At 40.5% G+C, this 24,105-nt stretch overlaps 1 protein-coding gene across 1 annotated transcript; it reads left to right on the forward strand.

Moving 5' to 3' along the window:
* Positions 1-7,774: 7,774 nt before the first annotated feature.
* On the forward strand, positions 7,775-23,823 carry LOC119725423 (MAM and LDL-receptor class A domain-containing protein 1-like). Its single transcript, XM_038196829.1, has 15 exons — positions 7,775-7,909; positions 9,618-9,833; positions 11,147-11,302; positions 11,918-12,058; positions 13,354-13,494; positions 14,051-14,266; positions 15,587-15,742; positions 16,348-16,488; positions 17,793-17,933; positions 18,487-18,702; positions 19,113-19,385; positions 20,828-20,983; positions 21,782-21,919; positions 22,230-22,348; positions 23,584-23,823. The coding sequence occupies exons 1-15, from the start codon at positions 7,891-7,893 to the stop codon at positions 23,821-23,823; spliced, it is 2,469 nt and encodes an 822-aa protein (XP_038052757.1). The 5' UTR covers positions 7,775-7,890.
* The last annotated feature ends 282 nt before the right edge of the window (positions 23,824-24,105 follow it).

The following is a 24,105-nucleotide window of genomic DNA, read 5'->3' on the forward strand; positions in this document are numbered from 1 at the left end:
TTTCCACAACAGAGCCAGTCAGACGAAATTATAGTTACTTCAGACATGAAACAAAAGCATCTTAATCAGTTGCAGGATGTGAAACAAGTTGTCAACTTGTGACTTGCATTACGTAACCACCCACCTTTGCTGTGTTAATACTGCTGTCCTATATTGTGATACCATCACGCTTGCTTGCAGGATTGTCATTGGAATGTCTAAACTTAACTTTTCTTATAAGATGGAATGTTTGCGTCGGGGTGATATAAATCAAATTAGGTTTTGCCCTTCACCGACGTTTGAACACTGTATACTCAGTGTGTTACCTCCCGAGTGAAAAGTGGAAAAAATCACTCGGGTGGGACTCGAACCCACGACCTCCTGCTTTCTAGTGCAGATGTCTTACCACTCGACCACCGAGCTAACGGGATCGGCTGGCTGGGTCGAATCTGATGTGCATAGCAGCGGGTACCGCATAAACTATTATAAGAGTGATTTTTTCCAACTTTCACTCGGGAGGTAACACACTGAGTATACAGTGTTCAAACGTCGGTGAAGGGCAAAACCTAATTTGATTTATATCACCCCGACGCAAACATTCCATCTTATAATAGTTTATGCGGTACCCGCTGCTATGTACATCAGATTCGAACCAGCCAGCCGATCCCGTTAGCTCGGTGGTCGAGTGGTAAGACATCTGCACTAGAAAGCAGGAGGTCGTGGGTTCGAGTCCCACCCGAGTGATTTTTTCCAACTTTCACTCGGGGGTTACACACTGAGTATTCAGTGTTCAAACGTCGGTGAAGGGCAAAACCTAATTTGATTTAACTTTTCTTGAAATGATTTTTTTTTCTTTTAATTCGGGCTATTCACAATGCAGTGCGCCAACAAAGTTAGCAATGGAGAGTACATTTTCCGTGCAGAGTGGTAGATGGTAGACACATTCGCAGAGTGGGATGTTTTTATTTCTTGGTTTTTTTTCTAATCAGTAGTTTTGTGAGCGCATGATTCCAGTATTTGTTTGCCCTTTTCTTTGTATCAATATGGTGTTTTATCTGTAAGGCAGCAGAATGCTATGCCCCAATCTATAAATAAGCATCTGTACTAATGACGTCACACTTTGTTTACTTTGGTGCTCAGTGGACCGTGGACCCCACATGCTCCATTGGAAAGTGTACATGTAAACAAAGCGTGACGTCATTAGTACGGAGTCTTATTAGCTCGTTGTCTGCTGACATTCATTCAAATGGGCCATGTTTAATCCACCGTCAAGTGAAAAAAAATGGACTCTCCATGGTAAACTCTTGGTGGCGCACTGCATTGTGAATCGCCCGAATTAACGTCATAGTTTACACTCTTTTTTGATTAACCAGCCGAAATTTCCACAACGGATTCGTCGATTGTCACGACCAAAGAAGCAACCACCACACGACAGATCGACGTACAGTCCACTACAGGCTCGACAACTGAACTTGTTGGTTCAACAGAATCACAGCCGATCGACCAAACCTCTGCTATTGACTCAACAGGTGACAAACACTATAAACCCTCCTGATTATATTATTCCAATCAAGTTCCAAGAGCAAGGAACCTATAGACTGATCCACCGGCCCCGCCCGCTGCACACAACAACAACAACAACAATAACAACAGCAACAGCAACAGCAACAGCAGCAGCAGCAGCAACAACAACCGCAGCAACAGCATCAACAGCGCGTCGGTCAAATGATATGCTGCACATTCCAGCCCAAGATCATATGCAAATGCCAAAATGGCCGTAAGAGTACAATGGGCTTCGTGCGCGAGCAAGAACGGCCACTTATTTACCACTTAATTTGTAATTGAATGCCTGTGTGTCATCTGTAATTCTCACTCAGCTGAATAGCTTCCAAATACCATTCCATGTACAGCTATAAACATAGGTTATTTTTTATAAAAACAAAATGTAATTCCTGGTAGCAGGCATCAGTTTCCAATATTTGTTTTTCCAAATGAGTAAGAAACATGCTTTTTTAAGACGCAAATCGATTAATCGAGGCCACTTTCTTTTTGACTCGCCCTGTAAATGTAGTATCACATAATGTGTGGTGTCGTTGTGACAAAATTCGTGGACATTATGTTCGATTGATTTCTTGACGCTTTTTTGTTTAAATGTAGGTGTCGATTTCAATTGTGCCTTCGAGGGCACATTCTGTGGGTGGACGCAGCCTGCTATGGCCTTCGATGTTGATTGGGTGGTACAGCAAGGAGCCACGCCCAATGCAAACACCGGACCGGAAGTTGACAGGACGACGGGAAGTGAGTTATAGATTTCACGATTGTTGACATGGTCATTTAAAGGAGACTCTAGTCAGCTGAGCTAAGCCGTTATAATAAGTTGCAACTCGATGTATCACGCTCGAACCGGTTTGTACTGATATCTGTTGGTCGAGAAACATCTGAAGTATGGAGTGAAACAAAACAAACTTAAGCCTTTGGGAGACACTTAAGCGTCAGGAGTTAAACCTTTGGGAAATGTGTGGAATTAGGGAGACATTTCAATGTCTACCTAATGCCACAGCTCCTATTTAGAGGCAACATTGTAATGTCACAAATAGGCTAGATCGATTGTTTGTTGTCCAATTAATGAAAAACAATGAAATTGGTGGGGGTAGCTATAGGATGAGGTAAAATTTGGCTTAGAGGTCATTAAAGTTGGAAAACATGTGGGAATGTCTTCCTTAATACCCAATTATCGGTAATTATTTAGATACTATTATCATTATTATTAATCATTCCTTGTAATGAAACAAAGGATACCTAAAGAGCATTCTAGTGACTGTAGCTCGCAAGCTTGAAGAAACCTGTTGAGAGAAGACAATGAGAAGAAATGACAGTTTTAGAGGTGGAATGAAAATCACAGACCACACTAGGGACAACTCACAGAATCAGGCAGGGACTGAAAACCCAAACCAAATCTTGGCCCAGGCGGGATTCGAACCTGGGGCCCAGCGGTGGAAGACAATATATATTTTGGTATCAAATGAAAGCTGAGAGCTGTTTCTTTTGAATAGTGAACAAATCATGAAAATAGCACTTTGGGTTGCTGAGGAAATGTCAATGATGTAAAGGTAGTCATTTTGTTATCCTGTACACACAAAAAATGCCACAGTAAGGGATTTTAACTGTACCTATTTTGTGCATGCTCTTGTCCTTACAAACAACACTGCACATAATATGACAAGAGTACCAATGAATTTGGTGTAAACACCTTTTGTTTTCCACTTGAACAGGTATATTAACCTTTCAATCCTAGATTTTGAAAGTGCTACATGCAGAACTTAACTAAAACAATGGTCCCAACATTTGGGTTTCGGTTTTGTTTTTACTCGCCCTGTAGATATCAAACGTTAACTATACTTCTCTGTCATAGCAATCTCGGGAGCGTACGTGTATTATGACGGACGGAGTTACACGGCAGATGGCACAGCTACTTTGAAAAGTCCGGAGCTAAATTCTCGTTTTTCCCACGGGAAGCTGTCATTCTGGCTCAATATGTACGGAAGTGGAATAGGTAATGCAAATTCTATCCTTATGTTTAACGGGCGTCATACATGAAATCTTCAGATTGAAATTCGGGTGATGCACAATGCAGTGCGCCACCAAGGTTTGCCACGGAGAGTTCATTTTCCCAGTGCATTTTGGGAGATGGTCGACAAATTCGCAGCTAGGGAAATTTGACATTGTTAGTTTTTTTCTGTCAGTAGTTTAGTAAGTGTATAATTGAAGTACATGTTTGCCATTTTCTTTTCTTTTTTTATCAATATGGTGGTTTTTTTTTTTAACCCTAAATGGGCCGGGGCCGGAATTCTTCCCCCTTTCACGCTATGTACTCCACTTTTGGATATTTACGGGCAGCAAAGTACTGAACCGATGTTCCAGATAAAGATCAACTGAACAGATACTCGTGTTACGTAAATTTACGTATTAAGTCTTTTTTTTTTCTAATCAAAGATTTTGTTTTATTAAGTCAAATTGATTTTCCTATAGATTCGCTCCGCATCTATCAACGGCCAGTTGACGTTTTCTCGCATCCCAATTTGGAACTCTTGATAATTACCGGGCAACAATCTACAGAACCGATGTGGCTCCATAGAGAGGTCAACTTAACAGAAGTTAGCTACAACTTCCATATCGCATTCAAAACGACTGAAGGAACGTCTATCGAGTCAGATGTTGCGATCGATGATGTGGAACTCATATCTCGTAAGCTTTCCATGTTTACACAGCATTATTGATTGTGGGGCGTGTGGCCTAGTCGTTACGGTTCGTTACTCATGATCAGATCACCAGGGGTTCAAATACAGTTGCTGGTCACATGTTGTGTCTTTGGGCAAGCCACTTCACCCCAACTTGCCTCTCTCAACCCATACGTATAAATGGATACCGCATAGCTGGGAGTAACCTGCGATGGACTAGCATCCCATCCAGGTGGAGTAGAAATAAGTAGTTTCATGCTACTGAGCAGAAACTTGAGACAAATGCCTGGCTGATGGGTCACATTAGCTCGTGACAGACTTTATTTACTTTAACATAGTGATTGATGGGTTGAAGCCCATTTTTGAAGTTCAACTCACTGTAACTGTCTCTTAATCCGTCCGATGCGCTGCAGAAATTACCGACTTTCTTTCCCAGAAGCAAACTTGGGATACAAACGATATACAGTTTAATGGTTTATGCAACTTCGTATTGGATGTAAAGTATTGTACAGTTGTACATTTTATAGGCAAAACCAATGTCGAACATGTTGGTTGTACATTTCTGAGCTTGATGTTTTCCACAACAGAGCCAGTCAGACGAAATAAGAGTTACTTCAGACATGAAACAAAAGCATCTTAATCAGTTGCAGGATGTGAAACAATTTGTCAACTTGTGACTTGCATTACGTAACCACACACCTTTGCTGTGTTAATACTGCTGTCCTATATTTTGATACCATCACGCTTGCTTTCCGGATTGTCATTGGAATGTCTAAACTTAACGTTTCTTGAATTGATTTTGTTTTCTTTTATTTCGGTCGATTCACAATGCAGTGCGCCAACAAAAGTTAGCAATGGAGAGTGCATTTTCCGTGCAGAGTGGTAGATGGTAGACACATTCGCAGAGTGGGATGTTTTTATTTGTTGTTTTTTTTTTCTAATCAGTAGTTTTGTGAGCGCATGATTCCAGTATTTGTTTGCCCTTTTCTTTGTATCAATATGGTGTTTTATCTGTAAGGCGGCAGAATGCTATGCCCCAATCTATAAATAAGCATCTGTACTAATGACGTCACACTTTGTTTACTTTGGTGCTCAGTGGACCGTGGACCCCCTCTTGCTCCATTGGGAAGTGTACATGTAAACAAAGCGTGACGTCATTAGTACGGAGTCTTATTAGCTCGTTGTCTGCTGACATTCATTCAAATGGGCCATGTTTAAGTGAAAAAGTGAAAAAAATGGACTCTCCATGGTAAACTCTTGGTGGCGCACTGCATTGTGAATCGCCCGAATTAACATCATAGTTAACACTCTTTTTGATTAACCAGCCGAAATTTTCACGACGGATTCGTCGATTGTCACGACCAAAGAAGCAACAACCACACGAAAGATTGACGTACAGTCCACTACAGGCTCGACAACTGAACTTGTTGGTTCAACAGAATCACAGCCGATCGACCAAACCTCTGCTATTGACTCAACAGGTGACAAACATTATAAACCCTCCTAATTATATTATTCCAATCAAGTTCCAAGAGCAAGGAACTTATAGACTGATCCACCGGCCCCGCCCGCTGCACACAACAACAACAACAATAACAACAACAACAGCAACAGCAACAGCAGCAGCAGCAGCAACAACAACCGCAGCAACAGCATCAACAGCGCGTCTGTCAAATGATATGCTGCACATTCCAGCCCAAGATCGTATGCAAATGCCAAAATGGCCGTAAGAGTACAATGGGCTTCGTGCGCGAGCAAGAACGGCCACTTATTTACCACTGAATTTGTAATTGAATGCCTGTGTGTCATCTGTAATTCTCACTCAGCGGAATAGCTTCCAAATACCCTTCCATGTGCAGCAATAAACATATGTTATTTTTGTACCCAAAAAAAATGTAATTCCTGGTAGCAGGCATCAGTTTCCAATATTTGTTTTTCCAGATGAGTAAGAAACATGCTTTTTTAAGACGCAAATCGATTAATCGAGGCCACTTTCTTTTTGACTCGCCCTGTAAATGTAGTATCACATAATGTGTGATGTCGTTGTGACAAAATTCGTGGACATTATGTTCGATTGATTTCTTGACGCTTTTTTGTTTAAATTTAGGTGTCGATTTCAATTGTGCCTTCGAGGGCACACTCTGTGGGTGGACGCAGCCCGTTATGGCCTTCGATGTTGATTGGGTGGTACAGCAAGGAGCCACGCCCAATGCAAACACCGGACCGGAAGTTGACAGAACTACGGGAAGTGAGTTATAGATTTCACCATTGTTGACATGGTCATTTAGCGGAGACTCTAGTCAGCTGAGCTAAGCCGTTATAATCAGTTGCAACTCGTTGTATCACGCTCGAACCGGTTTGTACTGATATCTGTTGGTCGAGAGACATCTGAAGTATGGAGTGAAACAAAACAAACTTAAGCCTTTGGGAGACACTTAAGCGTCAGGAGTTAAAACTTTGGGAAACGTGTGGAATTAGGGAGACATTTCAATGTCTACCTAATGCCACAGCTCCTATTTAGAGGCAACATTGTAATGTCGCAAATAGGCTAGATCGATTGTTTGTTGTCCAATTAATGAAAAACAATGAAATTGGTGGGGGTAGCTATAGGATGAGGTAAAATTTGGCTTAGAGGTCATTAAAGTTGGAAAACATGTGGGAATGTCTTCCTTAATACCCAATTATCGGCGATTATTTAGGTACTATTATCATTATTATTAATCATTCCTTGTAATGAAACAAAGGATACCTAAAGAGCATTCTAGTGATTGTAGCTCGCAAGCTTGAAGAAACCTGTAGAGAGAAGACAATGAGAAGAAATGACAGTTTTAGAGGTGGAATGAAAATCACAGACCACACTAGGGAAAACTCAGAGAATCAGGCAGGGACTGAAAACCCAAACCAAATCTTGGCCCAGGCGGGATTCGAATCTGGGGCACAGCGGTGGAAGACAATATATATCTTCAGGGGATGTCTTAACGGCTATAATGGTGGCATTATTGTTTGTGATTGTTCGTTTTAGTATTATAATGATTTCCAATTAAGTCAGTAATAATTAAGCCCCGATAGTTTTCAGATATATACTGGATTAAACATACAGGGTGATCCAGTGAAGTACACCCCTAAAACTGTTGCCTTTGTTTTTCTTGTTTTGGGTATCAAATTAAAGCTGAGAGCTGTTTCTTTTGAATACTGAACAAATCATGAAAATAGCACTTTGGGTTGCTGAGGAAATGTCAATTATGTAAAGGTAGTCATTTTGTTATCTTCTACACACAACAAATACCACAGTAAGGGATTTTAACTGTACCTATTTTGTGCATGCTCTCATCCTTTCAAACAACACGGCACATAATATGACAAGAATACAAATATATTTGGAGGAAACACCTTTCATTTTCCACTTGGACAGGTATATCAACCTTTCAATCCTAGATTTTGAAAGTGCTACATGCAGAACTTCACTAAGACAAAGGTCCCAACATTTGGGTTTCGTTTTTGTTTTACTCGCCATGTAGATATCAAACGTTAACTATACTTCTCTGTCATAGCAATCTCGGGAGCGTACGTGTATTATGACGGACGGAGTTACACGGCAGATGGCACAGCTACTTTGAAAAGTCCGGAGCTCAATTCTCGTTTTTCCAACGGGAAGCTGTCATTCTGGCTCAATATGTACGGAAGTGGAATAGGTAATGCAAATTCTATCCTTCTGTTTAACGGGCGTCATACATGAAATCTTCAGATTGAAATTCGGGTGATTCACAATGCAGTGCGCCACCAAGGTTTGCCACGGAGAGTTCATTTTCCCAGCGCATTTTGGGAGATGGTCGACAAATTCGCAGCTAGGGTAATTTGAAATTGTTAGTTTTTTCTGTCAGTAGTTTAGTAAGCGTATAATTGGAGTACATGTTTGCCATTTTCTTTTCTTTTTATCAATATGGTGGGGTTTTTTTAACCCTAAATGGGCCGGGGCCGGCATTCTTCCCCCCCCCCCCAAGTTTTTTTTTTTTTTTCCGCGATAGCCTTAATTTTTTTTTTTTTTTTGGTGACCGCAGCTGTTCTGACTTTTTAGCCTGGAGTCTTGCATCTTTTAATATCAAAGTGGAATTACCATCCATGCATATGAATAATTACTTTTTGCACATTTTGTACCGAGTTTCATAATTTTTCGTCACTCGATAGCCGAGATCTTGGCTGAGAATTGATCAAAAATAACCCGGCTCTTTTAAGGTTAAGGCGGCAGAACGCTATGCCCCAATCTGTAACAAAATAGCTCATGTTGTCTACTGACACTCATTCGAATGAGCCGTGTTTTGTCGACCGTAAACTTGACAAAATTGACTCTTTATGGCAAACTCTTGGTGGCGCACTGCATTGTGAATCGCCCGAATGACAGAACATAATCATGGTGAGATACAAATCTGGTGAGATACAAACGCACTGTGATGGGGCAGGACAATTACTTGGACATTGCCCAGTTAAGTTATGGATATTTTTTGTCTCAACAGAAAAAGAAAATTATAATATTTCCAGTACAATCATCTGTTTTGATTTGAAAAAAAAAAAAAACTGTTCCGGAATAAAACATATCAATATACATAGTTTTGTAACACGTACATTTAAGGGTAGCTGACGTCATCGGTTAAAATGTGATGTTTGTTTTTGTTTCTAAATGATACATGCTCATCATGAAGTGAAAGGACATTATAATAAATGTTAATTGTATGTGATAATAACACCTAACTTCCGGTCTGATGACGTCACAGCATTATGAAACCCAAGGTCTTATTGAATTAGTTTAGTACCATTACCTAAATTTACAAATCCCTAGATTGCAAAAGTGTCCTTTAGTTGACGTTGATGGTTATATATGAGACGTTGGTGGCAGCAAGCACACCGGTCCATTTCGATTGTCTACGTGATAGGCGCATCTTCCAAATGACGTTATCAGGAGAAAAGGACAGGTGTGTTTTGCTGCCACCAAGCGTCTCAATAATGTTTTATTACAGCGCCCTCTTGCGCAAAAGTATCAGGCATTTTGTGTTACATTTTATCTTTTTGGTATAAATTTAAACGAAAACCTAGTTTGAGGGACATGAAAGGGATTTTTTCTGGATGGTCTTCACATAATTCAGGCATCAACAGATTTCACGCTATATACTCCACTTTTGGATATTTACGGGCAGCAAACTACTGAACCGATGTTCCAGATAAAGATCAACTGGACAGAAATTAGCTGCAACTTCTTTGTCAGATTCCAAAGTATGCAAGGCTCAACCATTGAATCCGACATTGCAATCGCCGATATTGAACTCGTGTTACGTAAATTTACGTATTAAGTCTTTTTTTTTCTAATCAACGATTTTGTTTTATTCAATCAAATTGATTTTCCTATAGATTCGCTCCGCATCTATCAACGGCCAGCTGACGTTTTCTCGCATCCCAATTTGGAACTCTTGATAATTACCGGGCAACAATCTACAGAACCGATGTGGCTCCATAGAGAGGTCAACTTAACAGAAGTTAGCTACAACTTCCATATCGCATTCAAAACGACTGAAGGAACGTCTATCGAGTCAGATGTTGCGATCGATGATGTGGAACTCATATCTCGTAAGCTTTCCATGTTTACACAGCATTATTGATTGTGGGGCGTGTGGCCTAGTCGTTACGGTTCGTTACTCATGATCAGATCACCAGGGGTTCAAATACAGTTGCTGGTCACATGTTGTGTCTTTGGGCAAGCCACTTCACCCCAACTTGCCTCTCTCCACCCATACGTATAAATGGATACCGTATAGCTGGGAGTAACCTGCGATGGACTAGCATCCCATCCAGGTGGAGTAGAAGTAGTTTCATGCTACTGAACAGAAACTTGAGACAAATGCCTGGCTGATGGGTCACATCAGCTCGTGACAGACTTTATTTACTTTAACATAGTGATTGATGGGTTGAAGCCCATTTTTGACGTTCAAATCACTGTAACTGTCTCTTAATCCGTCCGATGCGTTGCAGAAATTACCGACTTTCTTTCCCAGAAGCAAACGTGGGATAAAACGATATACGGTTTAATGGTTTATGCAACTTCGTATTGGATGTAAAGTATTGTACAGTTGTACATTTTACAGGAAAAACCAATGTCGAACATGTTGGTTGTACATTTCTGAGCTTGATGTTTTCCACAACAGAGCCAGTCAGACGAAATAATAGTTACTTCAGACATGAAACAAAAGCATCTTAATCAGTTGCAGGATGTGAAACAAGTTGTCAACTTGTGACTTGCATTACGTAACCACACACCTTTGCTGTGTTAATACTGCTGTCCTACATTGAGATACCATCACGCTTGCTTTCAGGATTGTCATTGGAATGTCTAAACTTAACGTTCCTTGAATTGATTTTTTTTCTTTTAATTCGGGCGATTCACAATGCAGTGCGCCAACAAAAGCTAGCAATGGAGAGTGCATTTTCCGTGCAGAGTGGTAGATGGTAGACACATTCGCAGAGTGGGATGTTGTTTTTTTTGGTTTTTTTCTAATCAGTAGTTTAGTGAGCGCATGATTCCAGTATTTGTTTGCCCTTTTCTTTGTATCAATATGGTGTTTTATCTGTAAGGCGGAAGAATGCTATGCCCAAATCTATAAATCAGCATCTGTACTAATGACGTCACACTTTGTTTACTTTGGTGCTCAGTGGACCGTGGACCCCCTCTTGCTCCATTGGAAAGTGTACATGTAAACAAAGCGTGACGTCATTAGTACGGAGTCTTATTAGCTCGTTGTCTGCTGACGTTCATTCAAATGGGCCATGTTTAATCCACCGTCAAGTGAAAAAAATGGACTCTCCCTGGTAAACTCTTGGTGGCGCACTGCATTGTGAATCGCCCGAATTAACATCATGGTTTACACTCTTTTTTGATTAACCAGCCGAAATTTCCACGACGGATTCGTCGATTGTCACGACCAAAGAAGCAACCACCACACGACAGATTGACGTACAGTCCACTACAGGCTCGACAACTGAACTTGTTGGTTCAACAGAATCACAGCCGATCGACCAAACCTCTGCTATTGACTCAACAGGTGACAAACATTATAAACCCTCCTGATTATATTATTCCAATCAAGTTCCAAGAGCAAGGAACTTATAGACTGATCCACCGGCCCCGCCCGCTGCACACAACAACAACAATAACAACAGCAACAGCAACAGCAGCAGCAGCAGCAACAACAACCGCAGCAACAGCATCAACAGCGCGTCTGTCAAATGATATGCTGCACATTCCAGCCTAAAATCATATGCAAATGCCAAAATGGCCGTAAGAGTACAATGGGCTTCGTGCGCGAGCAAGAACGGCCACTTATTTACCACTGAATTTGTAATTGAATGCCTGTGTGTCATCTGTAATTCTCACTCAGCGGAATAGCTTCCAAATACCATTCCATGTACAGCTATAAACATAGGTTATTTTTGTACAAAAAAAAATGTAATTCCTGGTAGCAGGCATATGTTTCCAATATTTGTTTTTCCAGATGAGTAAGAAACATGCTTTTTTAAGACGCAAATCGATTAATCGAGGCCACTTTCTTTTTGACTCGCCCTGTAATGTAGTATCACATAATGTGTGATGTCGTTGTGACAAAATTCGTGGACATTATGTTCGATTCATTTCTTGACGCTTTTTTGTTTCAATGTAGGTGTCGATTTCAATTGTGCCTTCGAGGGCACATTCTGTGGGTGGACGCAGCCTGCTATGGCCTTTGATGTTGATTGGGTGGTACAGCAAGGAGCCACGCCCAATGCAAACACCGGACCGGAAGTTGACAGAACGACGGGAAGTGAGTTATAGATTTCACCATTGTTGACATGGTCATTTAGCGGAGACTCTAGTCAGCTGAGCTAAGCCGTTATAATCAGTTGCAACTCGTTGTATCACGCTCGAACCGGTTTGTACTGATATCTGTTGGTCGAGAGACATCTGAAGTATGGAGTGAAACAAAACAAACTTAAGCCTTTGGGAGACACTTAAGCGTCAGGAGTTAAACCTTTGGGAAATGTGTGGAATTAGGGAGACATTTCAATGTCTACCTAATGCCACAGCTCCTATTTAGAGGCAACATTGTAATGTCGCAAATAGGCTAGATCGATTGTTTGTTGTCCTATTAATTTTAAAAACAATGACATTTGTGGGGAGGGATAAGGTGAAGGGCTTAGGGGTCATCATTAAAGTTGGAAAACATGTGGGAATGTCTCCCTAATGCCCAATTATCGGTAAGTATTTAGGTACTAATATAGTTATTATTAATCATTATGGTAAATAAACAAAGCATTCCTCAAAAGCACCATAAGCAATGTAGCTCGCAAGCTTGCAGAAACCTGTAGAGAGAAGACAATGAGAAGAAATGACAGTTTTAGAGGTGAAATGAAAATCACAGACCACACTTGGGAAAACTCACAGAATCAGGCAGGGACTGAAAACCCAATCCACATCTTGGCCCAGGCGGGATTCGAACCTGGGGCACAGCGGTGGAAGACAATATATATCTTCAGAGGATGTCTTAACGGCTATAATGGTGGCATTATTGTTTGTGATCGTTCGTTTTAGTATTATATTGATTTCCAATTAAGTCAGTAATAATTAAGCCCCGATGGTTTTCAGATATATACTGGATTAAACATACAGGGTGATCCAGTGAAGTAAAACCCTAAAACTGTTGCCTTTGTTTTTCTTGTTTTGGGTATCAAATTAAAGCTGAGAGCTGTTTCTTTTGAATACTGAACAAATCATGAAATAGCACTTTGGGTTGCTGGGGAAATGTCAATTATGTAAAGGTAGTCATTTTGTTATCTTCTACACACAAAAAATACAACAGTAACGGATTTTAACTGTACCTGTTTTGTGTATGCTCTCATCCTTACAAACAACACGGCACATAATATGACAAGAGTACGAATATATTTGGAGGAAACACCTTTTATTTTCCACTTGGACAGGTATATCAACCTTCAATCCTAGATTTTGAAAGTGCTACATGCAGAACTTCACTAAAACAATGGTCCCAACATTTGGGTTTCGTTTTTGTTTTTACTCGCCCTGTAGATATCAAACGTTAACTATACTTCTCTGTCATAGCAATCTCGGGAGCGTACGTGTATTATGACGGACGGAGTTACACGGCAGATGGCACAGCTACTTTGAAAAGTCCGGAGCTAAATTCTCGTTTTTCCAACGGGAAGCTGTCATTCTGGCTCAATATGTACGGAATTGGAATAGGTAATGCAAATTCTATCCTTCTGTTTAACGGGCGTCATACATGAAATCTTCAGAATGAAATTCGGGTGATTCACAATGCAGTGCGCCACCGAGGTTTGCCATGGAGACTTTTTTTACCCAGTGCATTTTGGGAGATGGTCGACAAATTCGCAGCTAGGGAAATTTGAAATTATTAGGTTTTTTTTCTGTCAGTAGTTAAGTAAGCGTATAATTGGAGTACATGTGTGCCATTTTCTTTTCTTTTTATCAATATGGTGGGGTTTTTTTTAACCCTAAATGGGCCGGGTCCGGAATTCTTACCCCCTTTCACGCTATGTACTCCACTTTTGGATATTTACGGGCAGCAAACTACTGAACCGATGTTCCAGATAAAGATCAACTAAACAGAAATTAGCTGCAACTTCTTCGTCAGATTCCAAAGTATGCAAGGCTCAACCACTGAATCCGACATTGCAATCGCCGATATTGAACTCGTGTTACGTAAATTTACGTATTAAGTCTTTTTTTTTTCTAATCAAAGATTTTGTTTTATTAAATCAATTTGATTTTCCTATAGATTCGCTCCGCATCTATCAACGGCCAGTTGACGTTTTCTCGCATCCCAATTTGGAACTCTTGATAATTACCGGGCAACAATCTACAGAACCGATGTGGCTCCATAGAGAGGTCAACTTAACAGAAGTTAGCTACAACTTCCATATCGCATTCAAAACGACTGAAGGAACGTCTATCGAGTCAGATGTTGCGATCGATGATGTGGAACTCATATCTCGTAAGCTTTCCATGTTTACACAGCATTATTGATTGTGGGGCGTGTGGCCTAGTCGTTACGGTTCGTTACTCATGATCAGATCACCAGGGGTTCAAATACAGTTGCTGGTCACATGTTGTGTCTTTGGGCAAGCCACTTCACCCCAACTTGCCTCTCTCCACCCATACGTATAAATGGATACCGCATAGCTGGGAGTAACCTGCGATGGACTAGCATCCCATCCAGGTGGAGTAGAAATAAGTAGTTTCATGCTACTGAACAGAAACTTGAGACAAATGCCTGGCTGATGGGTCACATTAGCTCGTGACAGACTTTATTTATTTAACATAGTGATTGATGGGTTGAAGCCCATTTTTGAAGTTCAACTCACTGTAACTGTCTCTTAATCCGTCCGATGCGCTGCAGAAATTACCGACTTTCTTTCCCAGAAGCAAACTTGGGATAAAAACGATATACAGTTTAATGGTTTATGCAACTTCGTATTGGATGTAAAGTATTGTACAGTTGTACATTTTATAGGCAAAACCAATGTCGAACATGTTGGTTGTACATTTCTGAGCTTGATGTTTTCCACAACAGAGCCAGTCAGACGAAATTAGAGTTACTTCAGACATGAAACAAAAGCATCTTCATCAGTTGCAGGATGTGAAACAATTTGTCAACTTGTGACTTGCATTACGTAACCACACACCTTTGCTGTGTTAATACTGCTGTCCTATATTTTGATACCATCACGCTTGCTTTCAGGATTGTCATTGGAATGTCTAAACTTAACGTTTCTTGAATTGATTTTGTTTTCTTTTATTTCGGGCGATTCACAATGCAGTGGGCCAACAAAAGTTAGCAATGGAGAGTGCATTGTCCGTGCAGAGTGGTAGATGGTGGACACATTCGCAGAGTGGGATGTTTTTATTTGTTGGTTTTTTCTCTAATCAGTAGTTTTGTGAGCGCATGATTCCAGTATTTGTTTGCCCTTTTCTTTGTATCAATATGGTGTTTTATCTGTAAGGCGGCAGAATGCTATGCCCCAATCTATAAATAAGCATCTGTACTAATGACGTCACACTTTGTTTACTTTGGTGCTCAGTGGACCGTGGACCCCCTCTTGCTCCATTGGAAAGTGTACATGTAAACAAAGCGTGACGTCATTAGTACGGAGTCTTATTAGCTCGTTGTCTGCTGACATTCATTCAAATGGGCCATGTTTAATCCACCGTCAAGTGAAAAAAATGGACTCTCCATGGTAAACTCTTGGTGGCGCATTGCATTGTGAATCGCCCGAATTAACATCATAGTTTACACTCTTTTTTGATTAACCAGCCGAAATTTCCACGACGGATTCGTCGATTGTCACGACCAAAGAAGCAACCACTACACGACAGATTGACGTACAGTCCACTACAGGCTCGACAACTGAACATGTTGGTTCAACAGAATCACAGCCGATCGACCAAACCTCTGCTATTGACTCAACAGGTGACAAACATTATAAACCCTCCTGATTATATTATTCCAATCAAGTTCCAAGAGCAAGGAACCTATAGACTGATCCACCGGCCCCGCCCGCTGCACACAACAACAACAACAACAACAATAACAACAGCAGCAGCAACAACAACCGCAGCAACAACATCAACAGCGCGTCTGTCAAATGATATGCTGCACATTCCAGCCCAAGATCATATGCAAATGCCAAAATGGCCGCAAGAGTACAATGGGCTTCGTGCGCGAGCAAGAACGGCCACTTATTTACCACTGAATTTGTAATTGAATGCCTGTGTGTCATCTGTAATTCTCACTCAGCGGAATAGCTTCCAAATACCATTCCATGTACAGCTATAAACATAGGTTATTTTTGTACAAAAAAATGTAATTCCTGGTAGCAGGCATCAGTTTCCAATATTTGTTTTTCCAGATGAGTAAGAAACATGCTTTTTTAAGACGCAAATCGATTAATCGAGGCCACTTTCTTTTTGACTCGCCCTGTAAATGTAGTATCACATAATGTGTGATGTCGTTCTGACAAAATTCGTGGACATTATGTTCGATTGATTTCTTGACGCTTTTTTGTTTCAATGTAGGTGTCGATTTCAATTGTGCCTTCGAGGGCACATTCTGTGGGTGGACGCAGCCTGCTATGGCCTTCGATGTTGATTGGGTGGTACAGCAAGGAGCCACGCCCAATGCAAACACCGGACCGGAAGTTGACAGAACGACGGGAAGTGAGTTATAGATTTCACCATTGTTGACATGGTCATTTAGCGGAGACTCTAGTCAGCTGAGCTAAGCCGTTATAATCAGTTGCAACCCGTTGTATCACGCTCGAACCGGTTTGTACTGATATCTGTTGGTCGAGAGACATCTGAAGTATGGAGTGAAACAAAACAAACTTAAGCCTTTGGGAGACACTTTAGCGTCAGGAGTTAAACCTTTGGGAAAAGTGTGGAATTAGGGAGACATTTCAATGTCTACCTAATGCCACAGCTCCTATTTAGAGGCAACATTGTAATGTCACAAATATGCTAGATCAATTGTTTGTTGTCCAATTAATGAAAAACAATGAAATTGGTGGGGGTAGCTGTAGGATGAGGTAAAATTTGGCTTAGAGGTCATTAAAGTTGGAAAAAATGTGGGAATGTCTTCCTTAATACCCAATAATCGGTAATTATTTAGGTACTATTATCATTATTATTAATCATTCCTTGTAATGAAACAAAGGATACCTAAAGAGCATTCTAGTGACTGTAGCTCGCAAGCTTGAAGAAACCTGTAGAGAGAAGACAATGAGAAGAAGTGACAGTTTTAGAGGTGGAATGAAAATCACAGACCACACGAGGGAAAACTCACAGAATCAGGCAGGGACTGAAAACCCAAACCAAATCTTGGCCCAGGCGGGATTCGAACCTGGGGCACAGCGGTGGAGGACAATATATATCTTCAGGGGATGTCTTAACGGCTATAATGGTGGCATTATTGTTTGTGATTGTTTGTTTTAGTATTATATTGATTTCCAATTAAGTCAGTATTAATTTAGCCCCGATAGTGTTCAGATACATACTGGATTAAACATACAGGGTGATCCAGTGAAGTACACCCCTAAAACTGTTGCCTTTGTTTTTCTTGTTTTGGGTATCAAATTAAAGCTGAGAGCTGTTTCTTTTGAATACTGAACAAATCATAAAAATAGCACTTTGGGTTGCTGAGGAAATGTCAATTATGTAAAGGTAGTCATTTTGTTATCTTCTACACACACAAAATACCACAGTAACGGATTTTAACTGAACCTATTTTGTGCATGCTCTCATCCTTACAAACAACACGGCACATAATATGACAAGAGTACAAATATATTTCGAGGAAACACCTTTTATTTTCCACTTGGACAGGTATATCAACATTTCAATCCTAGATTTTGAAAGCGCTACATGCAGAATTTCACTAAAACAATGGTCCCAACATTTGGGTTTCGTTTTTGTTTTTACTCGCCCTGTAGATATCAAACGTTAACTATACTTCTCTGTCATAGCAATCTCGGGAGCGTACGTGTATTATGACGGACGGAGTTACACGGCAGATGGCACAGCTACTTTGAAAAGTCCGGAGCTAAATTCTCGTTTTTCCAACGGGAAGCTGTCATTCTGGCTCAATATGTACGGAAGTGGAATAGGTAATGCAAATTCTATCCTTATGTTTAACGGGCGTCATACATGAAATCTTCAGATTGAAATTCGAGTGATTCACAATGCAGTGCGCCACCAAGGTTTGACATGGAGAGTTCATTTTCCCAGTGCATTTTGGGAGTTGGTCGACAAATTCGCAGCTGGGGAAATTTGAAAGTGTTAGTTTTTTCTGTCAGTAGTTTAGTAAGCGTATAATTGGAGTACATGTTTGCCATTTTCTTTTCTTTTTATCAATATGGTGGGTTTTTTTTTAACCCTAAATGGGCCGGGGCCGGAATTCTTCCCCCTTTCACGCTATGTACTCCACTTTTGGATATTTACGGGCAGCAAACTACTGAACTGATGTTCCAGATAAAGATCAACTGAACAAATACTAGCTGCAACTTCTTCGTCAGATTCCAAAGTATGCAAGGCTCAACCATTGAATCCGACATTGCAATCGCCGATATTGAACTCGTGTTACGTAAATTTACGTATTAAGTCTGTTTTTTTTTCTAATCAAAGATTTTGTTTTATTAAATCAAATTGATTTTCCTATAGATTCGCTCCGCATCTATCAACGGCCAGCTGACGTTTTCTCGCATCCCAATTTGGAACTCTTGATAATTACCGGGCAACAATCTACAGAACCGATGTGGCTCCATAGAGAGGTCAACTTAACAGAAGTTAGCTACAACTTCCATATCGCATTCAAAACGACTGAAGGAACGTCTATCGAGTCAGATGTTGCGATCGATGATGTGGAACTCATATCTCGTAAGCTTTCCATGTTTACATAGCATTATTGATTTTGGGGCGTGTGGCCTTGTCGTAAGGGTTCGTTACTCATGATCAGAACACCAGGGGTTCGAATACAGATAACCCAATCTATCAATAAGCATCTGTACTAATGACGTCACACTTTGTTTACGTTTGTGCTTTCCTATGGTGCTCAGTGGATCGCGGACCCCATTGGCTGCATTGGAAAGTGCACACGTAAACAAAGTGTGACGTCATTAGTACAGAGGCTTATTAGCTCGTTGTCTACCAACTATCATTCAAATGGGCCATGTTTTGTCCACCGTCAAGTGAAGCAATGAACTCTTCATGGTAAATCCTAGGTGGCGCACTGCATTGTGAATCGCCCGAATTAACATCATAGTTTACACTCTTTTTTGATTAATCAGCCGAAAGTTCCACGACAGATTCGTCGATTGTCACGACCAAAGAAGCAACCAACACACGACAGATTGACGTACAGTCCACTACAGGCTCGACAACTGAACATGTTGGTTCAACAGAATCGCAGCCGATCGACCAAACCTCTGCTATTGAGTCGACAGCAGAAGCAACCACTGCAGGACAAATTGACGTACAATCCACTACAGGCTCCACAACTGAGCTTGTTGGTTCAACAGAATCACAGCCGATCGACCAAACATCTGCTACTGACTCAACAGGTGATAATCATAATTGGAGTACTATCAACCCTTTCATAATTAGCCTAAGACGAACGGTATTCCACGAGCACGTAACAATGTAGAGATCAATACAGCTCACCCGCTACGTAGCCTACCTTAGAAACAACACCTGCGCATTATGAAAGCAAGTCCACGCAATTCTCACTTAAATTGTTGGACATAAATTACAGCCAATCACAGGTTGTGGCTTTACATATCAGTTTATAAGTTGGCGTGGCACCCTTTGCACATAGATGAAAGCCAATGGCATTCATTGACGGGAATCCCAAACCCTATATTAACATTTCCGTAGACAATAAGAGCTAAAAAAAAGAAGTCCAAAACACTGCATGTACTCGGTGCATTCAAAGTTGACTGTTTCCGTTTGAGTACCATCAGCAACAAGGGGCGTGTTTTCTGACGGCAAGATATGTAAGTGCACCAGCCAAGAATTACGAAATGTATGACGTAAACAAATGCGGTTGTTTGTATAAACAACCGCATTTGCATGTACTACCAATTTCTAGACAATTATTCGCATCTGCGTGAATAAAAATGAAGCAAACGCACTTGCTATAAACTAGAAGTGCTGACTTCACGTTTAGCTTTTACTTGAATATACGCTGTTGCTTTATTTTGTATGAATTAAAGGTATCAATGCTTTGAAAAAGATTAACTACATGTATTCGTATTATACAAAGTCGTTAAATTGTCGACATTATTGTTGTACATAGGAAACTGAAATTGTAGGCTAGAAATGTGTTTGTGGACAAACACCAGCTGTTCTGGCTGTTTGAAATCACTCAAATGATGTGATGTGATGACAACATGACAACGTCACTTCAAATGTCACCAATAAGACAAATGACGTACATGACATGTGATGATGTCACCACGACGTCACCTTATTTTCATCTACAACCCGTCCTGGTCTACGCACCGACCAAAGTTACAGCCGCATCGAAAATACAACTCTGTAGATAAAGAATTTGAAAATGCCCTTTAATATGTCACGACTAGTGATAGCTTTATCATGACGTCACTAAAATGTTCATCTATAACACATCCCAATATTATATCAATCTATAGTTCTATAGATATAGGCCTTAGAAAAGTGCCCCTTTAATGTGACGCCATATATGTAAGGAATTAATCATGGCGTCATTGCTTCAGCCAAAGTGTATTATTAAAATTAAACAGCGTGTACCCCATGGACACAAAATCTGGAAAAGAAAACATTAACAAAACAAGACCTGTTTTTGTGGAATTTCCAAAACGGCTAACATAAAAATATATTAACGAAAACAAGAACTGTTTCGTCCAACTTGCCAAAACAGCTACAATTTGTGGTCTGACTTTCCTGCACTAAATTTACAACAAATTCATCTAAATCAGAATCCATAATAATGATCACATCATAGTATTTTATTTTGATTAAACAGCCGATAGTGCCACTACCGAATCGCAGAATGCTGTCACTACAGAAACAACCGCGGCAGGGCAGATTGATATACGATCCACTTCAAGGTCATCAACTGAACTAAGTGGTTCAACCGAATCACAGCTGATCGACCAAACGTCTGCTATCGAAGCAACAGGTGACAACGCATGTAGTATATTATTCTAAAATACTCCCATTCCCAAGAAACAAAGGATCTACCCAATAGGCCCGCTCACAACCTGGGCAACAACACGTGTGCTTATCACAAGTCTTGTTCCCTGTCCCCATTGTCCTTTGGACTTCAAATTTCGGGACAGGTAGCTAGCATCCCTCCCGATGTATGCAAATGATATGCATGACGTGATAAGGTCTGAATCCCGCCTCGTGAATTAATAATCACAACGGTAACATTTGCCTGAACCAACCTATTGCAAAAATGACAATAGCCGCGCCACGAACGTACAAGTTTCGGAACTGGTGAGCTTCGATTTTTGCTGAATTCGAAAGTGTCTCTGGCAAATATCAATAAAGAGAGTGAACTTACTGTTCAGTATTTAAAATCTATGCAGTTGAAATACTTGAAAGTTACCTTCATGGAGACACTGATGATTTTGCGTACTTTTTGGGTAAGACAGGAGTGATTTTTTTTGATAATCGTGTGTTGTGTCAGCGTTCATGCACTGGAGCTAGGAAGCAGCGATTTGAAAATAGACAATCAGGATGCGCGCGCTCAGAGGTGACCCAACCAATGGCTTTAAATGGGAGCTAGATACCGAACCCCATGAACTTAGGAGGTCGGGAAACATAATTTAGCTTATCACTTGCCATACTGCAAATATTGTACAGGTTTGTCATGCGCACGTGGACGCGTATCGGACATAATAACTCGAACATCAACTAAAGCCGTTGTCAAAATATCCTGTTTAAGTGTCACTGAATATCACTCCAACCACAGCCGGAACACTCACTCCAAAAGCGCCGATTGTCTCCTCTGGTTCATCGTCAACTGAGGCGGGGCGCGATCGACCATCAACAACAAGGTCTGGAAACATGGTATTTACTACTGATGTTGGAATTGAACCACCCACTAAAGGTGAAATATCCTTTAATTGACATTTTCGCAGTTTCCTGTGCCTTACCTTTAATATTCGATCTAAGTAGCACACATCAATAACACATTATGCGACCTTAATGCAATAATTATATACACATTTTGCACGGCAGGTATCTCAGAGGTTGTCCTTTGGTTTTTTTTTTAATCAGTAATGTTAATGGATGCATAAATGATTTACTGATGACTTTACCCAAGAGATACAAAACAATTGCCCTGTATCTCCAACTTAACGCGTATATGGTAAACTTCCTCAACTGTAAATATTATTTCTGAATCCATTTTAATACAGAGTTCAGTGTTCAGCTTCGAATCCTAGAAGTCGATGGAATACCTGTTGCTTACCAAGACCAGTACCAAGACAAGACCTCCCAGGCCTTTAGAGACCTTTCAATATATGTCCAAAATGCAGTAAGTTTTCAAACACAGGCACGCAATATACACTGTAAAAACAGTGTTTAGCATTTAAACACATCAGAAACGTGTTTAGAGTTTAATACGTTTAGGAATGTGTTTCAATTCTAAACGTTTACCACTTTTTAATGTTGTGAAACTAAACGTGGTTACGTTTTGGACATGTGCTTAGGATTGTATATCTAAATGCGATTAGGAAGGTGTTTAAATGCTAAACATATTATTCATTGCACATGTCAAACGGATAATGCGTGTCACAGAAAAAAAGGAAATTTAAACATGTCATGATGCTAAACGTGTGGAAAAGGTGGGTACAGAATTAGTGTTTAGAAATGTGTTTAAATCCTAAGCACCATTTTTACAGTGTACATGTTGTTGTAATTGAACATTATACTCTTGTTTTACTATCCTCCCGAGAACAATGCTTTGTGTTTTCCTTTGTCCATGTAATATAACACTCTCCCATAGACTAGGCACACAAACCTACAACAGAGGACCGTTACATGGAAACGAACTGTTTCTCTTGTGTGATTTTCCTGAGCTACAGGATCTGTTATTGCCGATTTATTGCAGCCGGTCATTGAAGCTTTGCTCTGGGCACTTATCTATTTCCCATGTGACACTGCTTTAAAAATATGTTGGATGTTCTTAGGTTTCACTGCAAACTTGCTGATGAGCCTCAGATGAAGGGCAACGATGTTGCTCGAAATTTGACCAACAAGTCAATTTTATTGTGTAAAAAAAACGCATTTCGCTCCAATTATACATTATTCACACATCAGGTGTCCCTAATCAGGTGTAACTGCAATTATGCTCATGGAGAACACCGGCAATCGTGGACCTAGGACAAAAGAGTTAGGGTACAAACAAACGTCAACGATTGGCCGAACGTCCATGATTGTCAAACAATGAGAGATCATCATTGATGCTAAAAAGTACAAACAAAGGAATGAGGATTAGGGACAATAGGGGTCCACGACTGCCGGTGTTTACGAAGATGGGTGGGTTTTCTGTGATTAATGTCATTTAATGCACGTGTTGATTTCTTTCGTTTTTCTTCTCTTTACAGAAAATCCAAACTGTCATGATAAGCCAATACCTCGTTCGAACAAATCTTGATTATTATTTTTTTTTTGGCGAGAATCTCCATATTCGCAAGTGTCTAGTTTGTTATTCCTGCTTTCTAATTATCTGTCATTCTTTTTTCATTTTTAACTCAAATTTTTTTTCAGGTCTTTAGACTTTGTCGACGGTTCGAGACAACGTCTGATATAATACGGTTCGAGGTTGTGTCAGTTCGTAGCGGCAGTCTTCTAGTGAACGCTGTTGCTCAATACCCCATCAACTCCGCCATTGTAAGCGACACCATACTGGACGTGCTTCGCAGTGACGCGATGAGCAACAACGGACGAATTGACAATGCACTCACCATTGACCTTTCAGCTACTGTTGTTGCAGGCAGGTTTACCTAATTTAAGACCGTAATAATTACGTGGTGCTAATGTACCTTTACCAAAGGTCTCAAAGAGTTTCACAATCATAACTCCAGTTCATCAGGCCATTAGACCAATTTTGCATCATCTCAAGAGCATTGCATTCTGGTCTCTGCCTTTACATGTACCTATTTATACCCCTGTATGGAGAGAGGTTATTGAAATAAAATGTCTTGCCCAATAAAACAAGCTCCGTGTTCCCCGTTAGGGTTCGAACCTTAGTACCACGACACGTACGTCCAACACCGTAACAATTGGACC

Source organism: Patiria miniata, unplaced genomic scaffold (genome assembly GCF_015706575.1).
Source record: "Patiria miniata isolate m_02_andy unplaced genomic scaffold, ASM1570657v1 HiC_scaffold_19, whole genome shotgun sequence".
In the NCBI taxonomy this organism is placed as follows: domain Eukaryota; kingdom Metazoa; phylum Echinodermata; class Asteroidea; order Valvatida; family Asterinidae; genus Patiria; species Patiria miniata.